Raw genomic sequence first — 17,180 nt, 5'->3', positions numbered from 1 at the left:
GCACTTTGTAGGTGATGTCATAAAAGTTTGGAAGAGAAGAGGGCTTTAAAGGTTGAGGGGGTGACATTGGGCTTGTGTTTTCTCCTCCTCCTCCTCCTCCTCTTCCTCCTCTAGGCTCAGGTTGTGTCCAATCACAGAGGAGTTCAGAGACAGAGGGCGCAAAACAAAACAGTTGACAAACTGTAAATTAACAATCACACAACAGTCACACCAACCTACGCCCAACTGACTCTAAACACTGCAGTATACATGCCAGGCCTTTATATGGCGCTGTAACGCTGCCACACAAATAGCATGGAGCATGTCCATGATGCCATCGCACAAAGAAAAGACTCGAAACGCAAGAAGACGATGAGAAAGCGAGAGCATGAGGCCCTAAATAAGACTGAAATAAGGAAGTTGTCTTCATATAACTTAAACTTTAGTTAAGTGTATGAGCTGTTCGGAGTTCAGTGGCTGCAGGAGCAGAATCTTGGCCGTTATAATGACCGTATGTCACGTGAGCCTGTAAATCCCTGATATGAGGCGTGAAGTGCGGCGCTGACGCAGAGACATGAGACGCTGGAGAGTCTAAAGCAGCGAACGCTGATTCGGAGCCTCGCAGCTCTTCTGACACTACAGAAATAATTGGCACATTGTGAAGGGCAGATATTTATGCCAGTTTAGCAGCAGGCTGTCAGAGATGGATGGCGCTCTGTCTCCTGGTGACAGACTGCTCAGGTTTTCCCAAACAATGAAGCACATGGGGACATTTTAAAAAACAATACGTTTCAGTTTCAGTTTCTGACCTTTAATCCCCTCTGTGGCAAATTCATCTGAAGAAGCTCATTCATGCCTCACTCATCATCACTTTCGTTCATCTCCTGCTTCATATCATATTCAGTCCTCTGACGAGCGGCTTCGTTCAGCATTCAGCTCTCTCTCCCTCTCATTCAGGCGTTTCACAGAGTGGCCCACGGCAGGTCGTAAACATGGTTTCTCTGAAATGAGCTAATTGCTTTCCACAAAAGTCAGATTCCTGATGCATTTTCATGTACAATCACGGGCACATTATTCAGGGCTGCAGCTTATTAACTTAACTTATTTTATTAATAAGGTTTGTTTGATAGAGACAGTGCAAAGTGCCTGCTATGTACATGCTGTAGTAACTGCTGGTTTACGCACAGAGATCATCGCCACTGTTAGTTTTAGAGCTGCAACTAACGACTATTTTCATAACTGATTCATCAGTGGATTATTTTTTCGATTCATCGGTCAATCGTTTAGTCCATAAAATATCAGAAAACCTTAAAAAATGTTGATCGGCGTTCGTCAAAAATCTGGAAATGATGAAGTTCTCAAATGTCTCGTTTCGTCCACGAACCAAAATAATTCACTTTTAATGATTTCTTTGTGATCCAGAGCAAAGAAATGAAGAAAATACTCACATTTAAGAAGTTTGTTTTAATCATGAAAAAAGCTTCGAACCGGTTATCAAAATAGTTGTGGATTAATTTAGTAATTTAGTTTCAGCTCTAGTTAGTTTTCAGTTCATCTGTGGATTAGTTGTTTGGTCCCTAAAATGTCAGAAAATATTGATCAGTGCGTCCAAAACCTGAAAAATGATGATTTTGAGGGATTAATTTAGTAATCTACTAATTATGGTAGCCCTAACGTTACTGGAATGTGTTTGTGTGTTATTAGCTGAATCACAGCTGTCGGTGCCTGAGTACGGAGCGGCGCTGGACCCTTGATCCTGCTTCTTACACAAAAATGATGCCCATTTTATTGACAAAGACAAGTGAGTCAGTGCCTGTAAATTACCGCGGCCTTCTGCCAAAGGTAGGAAAAACCAGAGGGGAATTTTTATACAGACAAAAAGCTTATTCAAGGTTTCTAAGGACATTGTCTTATTGTCTTTTTTCTTTATTTCTCTGATGTGCTCACGACTGATGCTTCACGTCCTGATCAAGTCGATTCATCTTTAGAGAAAATATGTTGACAGAATCTCAGCGTGAGGTCAATTTTAGCAGCTGCTCCGGAGCGTCTGCTGCTTATATCACACAATCATCCTCAGAGATCATCCTGCAGCTTCTCTCAAAGCACACTGAACACTTCTGAGTTTATATTTTTCTGTAAAGAAAAGAATGACAGTGAAAGCAAGAGCAGGAGAGGAGCGATGCTATGATGTCATCGTTTACCCAAAGTTGCATTTTTGATTTTTCCCACTCGGAAGCGCTATTTTTAGAATGCTGATTCTGTGAGGATAACAAAAAAGAAGCTACGATACAAAACTTTTGAGGATTCTCCTACTCCACTCATTCTCAATACTTTTGTTTACTTCATATTTTAGAGGTTAAATTTGAGAAATGGGCTTTGAAAGACACCTTGGAGTTTTAGTCTAGACCTGGATTTAGTGCGGCTGAGGAGGTTAGACAGTTGTCGTGTTTTTGTCTCTGACAGAAACCGGAATGTCAAAGCAGACGTTTGCACAACAAACATGTAATAACGGAGCCAGAGTGTAAAATGGCCAGAACGCGGCACCATATGGAGCCGATATGGATTCACACTCTCTGTGAGGACACAAGGCTGCAGTTTTGAGAGAGGACTTGGACATGATTGTGATTTACACAGACACACACACACACACACACGTGTGTTATAGTCTGATTATAGTCTGCACATGAGGACATGATTAGTAGACCACAGGTAAATATGTCTTATTATATCGTCTTTCATGTAAGACATCCCCTGCAGTTTGTGAGTCCACAGAAATGAAAGACACTTGAACAACACAAACAAATATCAGTACACTGAAAGAAACTTAACGAGTGTGTGTCACTACTTAAGCGTTCTCTGTTTTCCTTCCATTGTCCTACATCCTCTCGGTGTGTTGTCATTATGTTTACATTGTTTTTAAAATGTGAGCCTTCCTAAGGAAGCTGGTTACTGGTTACTGATGTGCAGGGTTGTTACACATGCAGCTGCTCGTCTACAAAAACAAAGTGTATCATGGGCCCAGCACCACAAAAAAAACCTCTCGTATGAAAGGTTCTGCCGGGTTTTATGAGCTGGTAAAGGCCGGCTGAGTGTCAATGAAAATGAGCGCTCAAGGTCGGCGAGGGGCTGCTGATCGTTGCCAGTAAAAATGAGTGAGGTGGTGAAAACAAGAGCAGATTATTAGCGGAGATGAGACGAGAGGTGGACGCCATGTCAGGAAAAGCAGAGGCAGTTGTTTCACAAGGTTGGAAACGGCTGCGTCAGACAAGTGCAGAGTAAATGGCTTTATACAGCACTTTCCTCGTCTTGATGACCACTCAAAGCTGCTTTACAGTGTTGCCATTCACCCATTCACACGCTGCCGGTACAGCCGTCAAGAGCAACATGGGTTTAAGGGTTAAGAGTTAAGGGTATCGAACTCACAACCTTCGAGTTGAAAGATGACTGGCTCACTGGCTCTACCTCACCACAAGCTCTTTTTGGAATCTAGTGTTTACAGTCTATATGCAGGTTGCCTCAGCAGGAGCTAATGGAAGCAGGAGGCTCAGCTGAAACTGTTCATACTTGAGGAAAAGAAAAAAAACTGAATGAATGAATGAATGAATGCTCTCTAACTGTATCAGACTGCACTTTTAGAGACACAGACGGACATCGATTATCAAGCGACCTGATTCAAAATTACTTTTCATCAAATTATTTCCAGGGGCAGCTTGTTCGGGGTTAGCTCCACTTAAGAACAGTTACTTAATATCCCATCCCTGTCTGGCAATAGGTTTTTGTTCTGCATTATGATTTTGAAGATTGTTGTCAGGCTAAAAAGCTGTGTGTGTGTTTTCTTCAGTATTTTATTCTGTATGCTTGATGTGTTTTTGGGGTTTTTGTTTTTTGACTAAAAACAAGTTCTGGTAATTTGAAAACTCAACGTGTGAATAAAATTTCCATTCATTAAAGAGAACCAGCTTGATGCATCACTAATGTATTTGACAAAAATGAGAAGTGCTGTTAAGTTCAGAGATAATTCAGTGTGATACATGTCTGAGTGTGTGTAAGCATGTGTTAAATATTCACTGCAACATCATCTGCTAGGATTTTGGCATAACACACTGGTGTTGTTTTGTTTTTTTCCGAGTAGCATTTTTGTCGTAATAACAGCTGCGTGTTGAACATAATGCATCCACAAACACAAACAGGGAAATAATTGTTAAGGTAAAAAAGAACGCTAACGCGCGTGTGTGTGATTGAGGATGCTTCGTTAACAAACACCAGCAGAACACACACAGACAGCTCAAAACTCCCAGATGTTTTGCTCTGGCCTTAAACGCTGACGTATCGACAGCAGCTGGCAGCTCTCCTAGAAAATATCACCCAGCTGCCCTCTCCTCGGAGCACCCAATAAGAAAATCTGTCCATCTGCAGCGGCTAATCAGATACCAAGGCAATGCAAATAACAAGCGGGGGTCAAAACTCAAACCTGCTGCCTTCGCATAGATTTAATGACTTTTGTGTTTGTTTGTTTCACCTTTGTTCATGGGAAATTATACAGCGGAAAGCACCTAAAGTATATTATTCTCTTCTCCTATATGATTTATATCAATGTTCAATGGTCAAATATTTCCACACTAATTATTCATGTGCAAGTTAATGGAGATATTACACTTGTGAAAAATAAGATTTCGCTCTGCTGCACTCTTCATAATTCATCTCCAAATCACGCACACGTTTTTGTTAAAATAAAAACATGTTCTGCTGCATAATTCCTCCTAACACAGACATCATTAATTCAATGATAGGAAGACGATACTGACCCGTCTCAGAGTTCATATTTCTTTTTTTACCGTTAACCTTCTAATCCTGATTTTCTGAGCGTATCATCATTACAGAGGGTGAGATAAAGTAAAAAAAACTTCTTGGAAATAATTGAAACGTAACAGAAGCACGGCCCCACGCGGCTGCAACGGTGAATTATATAAGATCCAAAGCCAATTAGCAACATTTTTCCAGCTGTAAAAGAGACCAGAATATCAGCGCTTTCATTTACAAAAGCGACGTGAGACGACGAGCAGATCTCAAACGAGACTCATCAAACCCGGCAGGTGTTTCAATGCTAAGAAATCCTTAAAAGAAAAAAGGCTTTTAATGTGTCAAAGAAAAGATTATCTGCAAAGACGCAGCAACCTGGACTCACCACATCAAACTGCAGTGACTAAAAGAAATATGATGGACTGATAAAATACACGGGGGTTTGTCGTTTGAATCATAATATAAATAAACGTGTTTTGGTTCCATTTGGTTATTATTAGTTTGGCATTTTATTTACCGGTCGATATCTTCAAGTTCTGGACATTTGGTCATAAAAAGACAACTACATTTTTACCTTGTATATGGATCCATATACCTTGTATATGGATGTACAGGTTACAGGTTGCTAGGTTTTCCAGCCTCTTGATTTAAGCAAAAAAGAATCAATTCATTTTGGTGGATTAGTGACAATTTAACAATTTAATAGGAGCAAAATTGGCTCTTAAAAACATGTAACCTGTGCATAGATATTAGATTTTAAGCCTCCTTACCGAACTCCACGACTCGTCAGGATGTTTAATTTACAGCACAGAAGCGAGGGATTGAGTATTTGATGACTGCAGGCGCTGGGAGCTAACACCCCACATTAGCTCCAGGCTCACAGAGGCAGTTAATCCATGGAAAATAGATAGCACGGCCTCCATTTACCCACTCAACTAGTTCCTAGAAAAAGGTGATATTCATGTAGTTGGACTCGAGTCATACAGTCAGTAACACATTGAGGCCAGAGACATGTCAGAGTAGTAAAGTCTGTTTCTTCTCCCTCTTTAACGTTGCTGTGTGCTAATATCGCTTTGAACTTCGGTCCTGTGGGATTGCTTACAAAAAAAAAAAAAAAGGGTAATATCCCTCCCCCTTTCCCAAAGCAGCATCAGGCAGCACACAGTGACTTGACCTCTCCAAGCATGACAGGCGGGGAGGGAAGCGTTGCATTATGGGGATGACATGTGAAGGGTTCTGCGGTAAGAGGTAAGGGAGGTGAGAACATGAGAGGCGTGTGACTTGACTGCAGAGTGGCTGTGTGTGTGTGTGTGTGCGCTGTTCGGGAAACACTAATTACCCAAAACAAAACACTAACAACTACGGTCTTGAACCCCAAAAGACGGATTCTGACATTTCTGAGAAGGTCAGACTTAATTACAGCATGAGATTGTATTGAAGAGGAGAAACAAGAGGAGATTGCTTGTGCCAAATAAATGCTTCCAGATTTGAATAAGAAGGTCACTTGTGTGTCTTCAACTCTAAAGTTGAGCAAAACACTGAATATGACTTTAAATGTCCAGTGTGTGCGACGCCCCTTTTCCACGACATGGTCCCAGCACGTCTTTTTTTGCTTTTTTTGCTCTTCTATTAGCACCTGCTCTGAGCCAATTCTATACGTGACATTGTCAGAGTGCGACGTCCGACACAAGAATCAAACAGAACAATGCCGAACTGTAGATCAATTAAAAAGACTTAAAAATCATCCTGAAAACACGCGTTCATCTCCAACATTTATCAAAGGAAATGTTTAACAGAGGAGTGTGGCGTATTTAGCGCCAGCACTGCTGCTGTGGCTCTGTGACTGAGTCAGACGGAGTCATGCAGGAAGCACTGTGAACGATTCTGTGAACAATCTTTATAATCAACTGATTCAGTACATCAGAAATAACTGCTTTACTAGTCACTAGTTTGTGTGTGATGACCCCGCCCATGTTGAGGAGGTACTATACTGTGATGGAAAACCAACCAAACCGCGTAGAGTCATGCCGTGCCGAGGTGTGGTGAGTCGTGCCGGGAAACATGTTTAATGACATTAATGGTGAGACTGCAGAGAGGACGTCCAGACCAGAACTACTTTGCTTTTTTTTTTTTTATCACTTGCTGCTTTACACATCTTTTACATAATGTTTGCACATATGTCTAAACGTGCATATTCCTATATTTAATCTGGAGTGGATATTAAGCCCTCTCTGTTTGTCTTAACTGTTTATAACTTATAACTTTGTTATAATGTTTATAAATGTTGCTTACAGCTGAACAAAAAAAACACTCAGTCTGATTGGTTTGTCCCTTCGGGGCCACTGTAGAAACACAACTTATTCTAAGGTTAACACTGTTTACACTTAAATAACTGCCAAAATGTTACTGATGTTTATCAGTTGACAAAAAGTTAAAATTCTTATTTTCATTTTTTTTTTTTTTTGTTTTTTTTGATGAAACAAATATTCCAAACTCCTAACCTTCAAATTATTTGTGTGAAATGAAATAAATGCTCATATATTAGGTCACAAAAAGAAAATATTTGGCATTTCTGTCATTTCTAGGCTGCAGAACTTCATCTCTCCCAAGCACCGCGATAAAGTTTGCTTAAGAATGAGCGTGAGAAAGCAGGCGTGATGTGACACAGTGTGAAGACAGTACCTCCATCCATCGTTGCATGACAAAAACATTAAATATGGACAGCGTCATTTGCATATACATACGAGTTTTGCGCGCTGAATCCTCCACAAAGAGCGAAGAGATGTCCTCGTCCACGCCGGCCTCGTTTTTGGCGATGCAGGTGTAAGCGCCGGTGTCTTCAAAGTGGACGTTGCTGATGTGCACCTCACTCCCGTTAGCTTCACGGAGACGCAGAAACAACAACAAACAAAAGAAGAAGAGGGGGATTGTGTGGAGATAAAAGTCTTCATGCTTCCATCTCTCTCTTACATAACACTTCTCCAACATGTTAAGTAGAAGAGTGAGGGGGTTTGTTTCAGAGAGGCAGGTAGGAGTTCAAAGAAAGAACAAGAGTCAAAGCCGACCACCACATGCTGTGTGTCATATTTACTGGGGGTTTTTTGTGCAGCCTCAAAAGAAAAGTGTCTCACGTCACGGTTTACTGACAAACCTACAAATCATTTGAAACTTTGCCTGTGAAATTTGGGCTGAAAACAGCAACAACAATGAATGACGTCTAACCAAAACGTCCAGCAACCTTTCAGCTACTCAAGGCTCACACGTCTGTCAGAAGAAATACTTACACACTGTTATTGTCAACGGTATGTAAAGAATAATAAAGAGCAGAACAGACAGTATTCACGGTCAAGCAGCAGCGATAACAGTGACATTTGTGTAAGTGGTAATGGTAGCGATTGTAAAAGTAACTGTAACATTTAAAGTGTTAGAGCTGCAGTAAAATTATAATGGAAGCCATCGCGTGGGCAATAAAAATATACAAGTGCTCATGGAGTAAGCAGTTAACTCCGCACTCGCGTACCTTGCAGGGTGAGCTGTTTGGACAGCTTGGTTGCGATGTCCATGCCGTTCTTCAGCCAGGCCAGCTGGGGGCTGGGTATACCCTCGGCGTGGCAGCGCAGGCTGGCGGTGACGCCTGGCTCCCTGGCTTGGCTCTCGGGGTACACTCTGATGACGGGAGGAACTGAGGGTAAAAGAGGGAGACGGGGGGGGGATGTAGAGATATGAATAAATGCAACGCACTCTTAAACTGGTTGTTATGAATGTAGCACCTGAGGAATGAAGCGACCTTATTAAATGAGAAGTTTTACAGAAGATGCCAAGACTTGCATTAGCACTCACTATTAATAGGATCAAGTGCGTTTTCAGCATTGCTGAATACCTTTAGATAAGGTTAACATGATCTGCAGAGCCAAACAAATCAGATAGATAAATAAGGGAAAGAACCCCTGTTCAGATGTCATCGATTTAGCTCGGCAGTCATCGATTTTGTGTAACCTTTTGTCAGGAAGGAGATGAGAGGATAGAGGCAGACGAAACAAAATGTGTGAAGCACAGAGTAAATGTCGCTCCGCTGCACACTGTTACACATTCTTGCACTCTGTGCCACTCTCACGCTGGAGTCTCTCCCTTGTTTACGCTACCCTGAAGCAAAAATAAATAAAAACTCTCCCACTTACTGTACTTCCAAGAACCATGAATCAACATAAATCAATAAAGCACACAAACGCATAATAATATGTATTTATGCATTGGCTCAAAATATGCCACAAGTTTTGCGCTACACCCGCGGAGCTAACCTGTTAAGAGTCCTGCTCCACAAAACATGGAAAATATCAAAAGGATGAATTTGAATAATCCATTAAAGCGAAGGAGCCTTCTCTAAATAACACAACAGTGATTAAAAAAACAAACTTATATATATAAAAAAAACAGTAGCATCTGTGAGGAGAATCCCACTAAAATCACCAAAAACTCCACAGCAGCTCGTCATATACAAGGATGACAACCTGGCAGTGGTTTAAACAGGGGCATCAAATCTCTCCATCTTGACATCACGAGTCCGGCGATCTCTAATAATTCCGTGGCCCAAATCAGTGTCCTGCTTTTCAGAAACGTGAGCAGAGGGTGGAAGCGAGTGACTTGGCAGCGGCGGCGAAGGCAGACGTGCTGTGCAGGCCATTTCCTGTGGGCACCGGGTTTAGAGGAAGTCTTTACTCAGTCAGGTGAGCGAACCAATTGAAGATTGCTGCCACGGCCATCTGGTAACCGCGGCACTCCAGGGCTTTGGCGTTTACTTCAACCCGGCTGCCAACGCGCCGTCCACAGTGGGCTGCCAAGGACTCTTATGGCAACCAGGTTACTTTACCAATCAGAGTGACGGAGACACTGCAGCGACGCCGATGCCCCTGAGCACTAACAAGGCTGAGTGAACAAAGTACACAGAGACACTTACTTGGTAAGCTCTTCTGAGTGAAGATTATTACTCACGCTTAATTTCCTCACACATACGAAAAGCTGTGGCCTCTTTTCTCTGTGTGCAGATTCATTTCAACTGTGAGAACGACATCGCCTTGTTCATACAGTGTTTAGATTAGATTAGATTAGATTAGATTGTACTTTATTGATCCCACAACGGGGAAATTCACTTGCGCAGTAGCATACATGTTACAATGAGCACAGTACATGAGCACAGTACTTACTCAACTAACGTAACTTCAGAAGATAATTACTGAGCGTGTTTGAATTAGAGCTGCAACTAGCGATTATTTTCATAATCGATTAATCTGTCGATTATTTTACAGTCATCGTTTGTTTCATAAAATATCAGAAAAGGTTAAAAAAAAAAAGTTATTTGTTTATATGGAGAAAAGGAACCAGGAAATGTCATGGTTACAGTTAGTGCATATTATTGTTGCTGGTTACTGCTCCAATTCTTTTTTCATAACTGTTTTTGTCATTTAATGTAGCGTTAGAAACATGGAGCTGCATGGCACAGTGAACAGCAGAAGCTGTGTTGTGTTTAAAGTGCTTGTTTTCATCCTGTTTTTGCCAGAATCCAAACTACTATTGCAATTAAAATACTATAGTGATCAATGGGGTCCTATTGAATGCCCAGATTTATTTTTACCAATAAGATCCACTTCTCAAAGATTTCTTGGTGATTTCAGGCTTAGTCCAACTATATGAAGCTGTCTGACCTGCTGCTCCTGTGACATAATAATGGGGATGTTACAGGGCAACAACCATTTCACTTACATGGCAGTTAAGCAAATAAGTTTAGAGCAAATAAAGCACCCACTGTATTTGGATTAGAGGACGGCACTGAGGAAGAAGACGAGGGTGTGACGACCAGCAGACAAATTCTCTCTGTTTTTTAAACTTTTTGAGCATTCTCCAACATTGTAATAGGGTTTGTCACGAGTGTCTGCCCACTGCTCTAAACGCTCAAGTGTCTCATCAAATAAAAATCTGCTCAGAGTGGTCAACCTTTACAGAACCTCACTGAATCAGCCTTCAACACTGTCGGCGACCGCAACCACGTTTTTAAATTTTCATTCTCCATGTTTTTAACACGATGAAAGGCAATAAAGGGGAGCCTTGAACCCGCGACGCCGCCCTTTTGTGCAACAATTCGTCATCAAACTACATGAAAACACATGGTGATTGGGGTCAAACACCCGGTGAAAGGATTTCGCTATCTGTGCTATAATTGTTTTGTATCGTATTGCACAACACATGTTTACGTTGTGGTTATGTCATGTGCTTTGTGTGTGTGTGTGTGTGACACGGCAGCTGGATGGAGCCGTTACACCGCAAAAAAGTTACAAGAAAAAGTATTTATCTGTACAGATACTATCTTATCAAGGACACTGTCACTGATATCAGTCACACCATAGCATTGTAATTAAGTGTAGCCTGCATTATCATCTATTTTATTCTAAAAGGAAACTAGCAACCGTGACTCACAGGAGAACCAGTGACATCACCCACAGCGTTTCCTCCTCTACTTTTCTGACTCAAATAACATATCCCTTATTAATTGACTGCACTTTGATTCTTACACATTTTTAAATCAAATGTAAATCAGCTACTGTATCTTTCTCATAATGAGGCGGCTGATTTATCTGCTGCGTGATCTGTGTCTGTGATGTCTGGATTGTGTTAAATCGTGTGTGTCTGAAAGTGTCGGGTAATTTTGGGTCAAGGCAGACGCGGTGCACACTTTTATTTCTGCCCCCCCCCGGATCACAGCAGCCTATTAATCAACAGCTGTACATTGTGAGCTTAGACTGTGCAGGTTCCCTTGAGCCCCTCATTAATAAAACCTCACAGGCAATTTCACAAAGTTCCCTTAATTAGGGCTGCCATAATTAAAACTTAGGATGTATCTACAAGTCCTTTTTCATGACCTAAAGTCCTGTAGAGTGAGGCCGAGGACAACGTATCAGCCTTAAATGGTTATACAGTTTACATACAGTATACGTTCATGAAGCTTTGGACACATGGATTTTTCAAGACGTTTGAAACTCTCCTCTCAGATTCTGCTCAGTGTCGACATGGTTGCATCATCATTTCCACAGATTCTGATCTGGTGACTTGACAGCTTCAAAGTCACACAGATTATATTTGTGTTGTGCAGATGTTTTTGATGTTCACATCAAACATCAGATCAGTACTGGTGTGGTTTTTACTGGCCACATGCTCGGCTGACGGGATGATTAAAACATTTAGCAGGTGTTCATTGGTTTGTAGGAAAATGACTGAATGTAAATGTAGATAAAAAATTTAATTCAATTTTTTTGGCAGAAATTATGTTGTAAAAAAGTACGTTAAAGGACTATATACAGTATATGTATATACATTCACACATCAATACCTGATGCCTCTCAGGTATTTGGTTTTCCTTCAACACAATAATCCATCACTTACTAGTTTTTAAAAAAACTGAATTTAACTGAGAGAATTCAATTTACCCGAGGCCTAAAACAGGTGCTGAAAATACAGGCAAAAGTTGTCAATGTGTAATCAGATCTGTGTTTTGTTAGGGCCAACACACACACACACACACACACACACAGTATATAGAAATATCTTCTGATGCTATTGAGCCAGACAGAAAATGGATAGCATGACATTGAGCCCACATCTCATCTCACACACCTTTTTGGGTAAATTGCTTTTGTGATTAGAGGAGATGGAGCTGGCTGCTGTCGCTCGGCACTCAAGTACTCTGCCTATGATCCAGTCAGATGTTGTAAAAACCACAGCCGCAGCAGCAGCAGCAGCAGCAGCAGCAGCAGCAGCAGCAGCAGCCAGACAGGTCACAACAAAAGTGTGAGTTTAATCTGGAGAGGTCTGCTTATATTGAGTCTAATCAGAGCCGAGAATGGGTGTTTAGAGGCTGGCTCGGGCAGAAGAAGCAGATTTCATGGACCCGAGTCAACCAAACATCTGTGTTGGGCGGAGTGAAGCCAGTTCTCCCAGTTTGTCACACATCCTTGTCAAAGTTCTGTGCAGGTATTCCCCATTTACATGTAACTACTGTATATGACTGTCCCACAGTTAGCACCTTTTATCGTGCGGTGCATTTTATTCTAAAAATCATAACATTGTCATTCTAATTTGCTCATTTCACTGCATATCGAGTATTTTTGTTGACCCAGAGAGGAGGAAATCACACTACACTTTTTTTAATCATTTGTTTTGGACTAAGGGCTTGTATGCACATAATGAGAGATTAACTACAACCTGGTTCCAGATCACATTTTAGAGTGATTTAAGTAGGGCTGTTGTTTTGCTTCTAAGTGATTTTGCCACGTGAAATACTTGATTCACTTCAACTAAATTGGGCAGGATAACGATGGAAAACAGTGTCTGCAAACGACCAGGTTAGATTCATGATAGTTGTACATGTTAGGAGACATTTCAACCGTTAACTCGGTTCCTAACAACCAAATATGCAGCTCGACTGTGAACTGAAATTCTAAAGCAAATGTAGATGTTGAAAATTCAATATTTCTGACCTCTTCATCAGGTCAACTTAATGACTGAGATACACAATCCTTGATATTGAGGTTTGTGTTCGGTTCATGTCTCTGCATATCAAGTAAACACAGTTCTGTGAAAGTGGAAAAAGGTTTTTCAGACAATAAATCATCAACTAAACAAATACAAAACCACATACTGTACATTATGTGCTTCTTCATCTCAATCCATGGACAACAACAATGATTATTTCTTCTACCAGGTGCCTTATTAACCACATAAAGGTATAAACCGAGAAGACATTTTCTGTTGCCAGGACGGTGGCAGAAATGAAAGGACAGAGCCGGTTGGTGGGATTTTTTTTTTTCCCCCACTCCAAACTCGTTTCAAGACGAGATGTGGAAGGAGCTGCATTCTGATGTGTTTCTGAGAGTGTCACGAGAGCCACCGCCAGGAGAATGCGACACAGCGGGGATGACAGCTCCATCACAAAGCTCCCCAGTCAGTCGTCAATCACTCAGCGAGCTTCCTGACGGCCGCGACACTCTAGAAGACGAGCAGGCGCGCACACGGACGCACACAAGCACAGAGCACACAAACGGCGCGGCAGGAGACGACTTCACCGTCACACTTCTGAGAGATTTCCAACTAAGCCTGGCAGACTTGTTGCAATTCCTCAATCAAATTGAACTCACAAAAAAAAAAAAAACCATGGCAGTCGAGTGCTGGATTGTGAGAAGTGACTCAGGTACCTGCAAACAACTCACAATAATAACACACATGATGCTTTAAAAACCACGGATACATACCACGACAAATACGCACACACCACGATAAAAGCTGCCTCGCAGTCACAGTCACCCTCTAAACTCAGCGTCACACATCCCATAATAATGAGAGAAATCCAGGATACGGTTCCACTGTGTTACAAACACATCACATCGCTAGTGGAAAAAAGTGAAAACACTAAAATTACTGAAGCTGTAGAAAGGATTTGAGGTGGAAATGATCTTATTCATTCAACTAAACACAATTTAAAGACGTTGGAATATAATATTTGTCCAAAGAAATTGTGAACTATAGATGAAACTAGGATAATGCTTTTTTTAATTATCAATATAAAGAGTGAGAGGATTTGCCATTTTCTTTTGTAGTCATTTGATTTAGGGTTAAAGATGGTCTCATTTTATGTGTTTGTGACTGACATGGAAACAGTTGCAGATATTAGACATTTGAATGGCTTGAATCTCAAATAATGTTCACCTGAGTGTGCGACATGTAAAAGTTCACAATCACAAACGAAAAAGTCAACCTTAAAAGAACGACTACAAACAACAACAATTCTTTTTCCGTCCCATAAACACATCATTCCCACATGGCAGTGTCCCCGCGACCCCACCCGAGCTCTCAAAGTCTACAAGTCTCCGCATGCCGTGTCTCACCTGCCGCACGTTGCCTAGATACAGCGACACAAGTCCCATGTGGGCAACACTGTCACGCGCTCCCCAAGGAGAACTGCGACACGGCAGCATTCAACCTGGGACTTGTCACAGCAAACCGGCAAGTCTGGGAAAAGGAGACAGTCCGATGCTGATCAAAGATTCTGCTTCCAGAGCGCCGCGGTGAGCTCAGCTACAACGTCACGTCTGCCTCCGTCTCCTTCACACCTGACATTCCAGCTCCCGGGGGCCAGTTTTGTATCCATCTCATTCGATCAGCACACCAACACCCCGTCTCCTTTTACCTGCCACCCGCAGCTAACCTCGAAGGGGATCGGCTTAAATTCTAAAAATCTCACATTAATTCCCGGCGAGGCCTCGTGGCTTTAGACTTGGCCAACAGTTGTACCAAGTCTTTAAATCACTCCACACCAGGGAGACGTCACTGAGAGCTGTTAACCCCTGCGTGACTGCGGCCAAGGTGACACACGCCACTCCGACACAGAGACACCAGGCGACTGCACTGGAACAATAACGCACACCCTGTGTGTGTTATTGTTACACAATAATACACGTTTGTGTTTCGCTATTACTGCGACGGCACGTCGTCCGTCACTCTCTGCTGTCCTGCTCTGTTCTGCACAGTGGTCACTGGATATTCATTCGAATGATCGGCCTACTCAGAGACAAATTATGTTTTTAAAAGAAACTAAGCAGATGACAATGTAATGTAAAATTACAGACTTAAGAAAAAACTCCACAATGAATTACAGTAATATAGATCTAATATATCATGATATAGAGGCTACTACTGTAATAAAATGAGTAACACATGAAAAGTTAGTTATTTATAAAAGATGGCGCCCCAGCAGACTAGTGAACACAGTTTTAGGAACCATACTGTGCTTTTACCTCGTCAAAAATACTAATTCAAATTTCCTTTTCAAAATAAATGCAGCTTTCAACATTCATTTCTCTGGCAGCAGAACGGGTCAGTGTATTAGACGGTTATTAATTTACCCCACAAACAACTATTTGTTTTCTGCTAAAGTGGCTGGGAGATTGGACACACTTTTCAGCCCCAGTACAGATTAGATGCAAGTTTATTGATTCCTGCAGGTGAAGTGGGTTCACTGCGACAAAGGGAGGCCAAAACAAACAACAGGAACATCTTCAAGATAATATGGTTCCCTGTAGAGAGCTAGTACAGCCACTTCATGGAGATTACTGATAAAGGCACACGGATAATACACGTATGAGTAGGAAAAATGGGCTCTCTGATGAGCCGTTAATAATAAATGGAGAAATCAAGACCAAAGCAGAAGTTCCTCTAAATGTATATTCAGTCTAAATTGCATCAGGTCCTCTGGTTTAGACCCGGAACAATACGTATCTTATGAATCTCTGGTGGCTGAAGAGTGACGGGCAGCGTTATGAACGCAGTCTCTCAGAGTTGCCCTCTATTTCAGCGACTTCTTAATTGAGTTTTAGAAAAATCTCAGCCATCAGTGCAGGGTGACGGAGGAGGTCCTCGGAGGCTTCGCCCATTCAGACTGAGAATGAGAGAATTCAGAGGCTGCGGTTGAAAAGGTCACCGCGAAGTTTCAGTATCAATTACCAGCAAAAGTCATCGGCCTCGTGGGATTCACTCCGTTCCCATTAAACACAATGTTTGTTAAAATAAGCCCCGCATATCATTGTAATTAACCTCAGAGCAAACTTTCATAAGGAATGATAATGAGCCAGCTGTCCGTCAAAGTCGTAATGGAGACGTTGAGCGTTCCACAGCTACAGCACTGTAGTTTATTCAGATTCAGTTCATTAGAGCCAGTGTGTGAGAAACATCCGCACAAGCTCGACCACTTCACCTCTTGGCCTCGCTACATAGCGTCTGTTCCAGAATTCACCTGGACGGCTCACCACTGAGACCGAGCGCTCTCCCAAACCAATGAACAGTCTCTATCAGGCTGAACTGGCATCTGAAATGGAATAAAATATACTTTCTTCATAAAATAAAGTGGATTCAACTGTTTCAAATAATATTAGGTGCAAAATCACTATATCGCGAACACATATTTGCCTGATTAATGTTGTTTAATTGGGTTTTATCTCAGAGAAAGACTGGTGTAACAGGGCAGGGTGGTGGTGCAGCGTAACAAAAAGCCACAGCGTGCAGGAATACAAAACTGTCTCTGCAATTAGTAACTCACCGGCACACCAATTCATTTCATTTCAGGAATAGAAAAAGGATAATAATATTAATAATTAGGGGTGAGCTGATGATGACGACTTCAGTATCAGTATCATTATCACTCCAGTACTGATCAAAAAAATAAATAACACTGGATCGGGTCTGACATAAAAATGCAAAGTTCAAAACAATCCAAGAATCTTATGTATTTATTTAACACATTTAAATTAAAATAAGCAACAGCATTTTTAACTGAGTCATGTTTGTGGGCTGCTTATTTCTAC

General features: G+C 41.6%; 1 protein-coding gene across 4 annotated transcripts in view; it reads right to left on the bottom strand.

The window, feature by feature from the left end:
• Positions 1-17,180, bottom strand: part of fstl5 (follistatin-like 5) — a 168,471-nt gene that overhangs the window by 29,756 nt on the left and 121,535 nt on the right. For all 4 annotated transcript variants that reach the window (XM_044040724.1, XM_044040726.1, XM_044040725.1 and 1 more), the window contains 2 exons: positions 8,300-8,461; positions 7,524-7,658 (listed from right to left, as the gene is read on the bottom strand). In XM_044040724.1, the coding sequence (XP_043896659.1) occupies positions 7,524-7,658; positions 8,300-8,461 (297 nt within the window). The remainder of the gene's footprint in view (positions 1-7,523; positions 7,659-8,299; positions 8,462-17,180) is intronic.

The sequence above is a fragment of the Solea senegalensis genome, linkage group LG12 (genome assembly GCF_019176455.1).
Source record: "Solea senegalensis isolate Sse05_10M linkage group LG12, IFAPA_SoseM_1, whole genome shotgun sequence".
NCBI lineage: Eukaryota > Metazoa > Chordata > Actinopteri > Pleuronectiformes > Soleidae > Solea > Solea senegalensis.
This window is presented reverse-complemented; position numbering and strand designations above follow the sequence as displayed.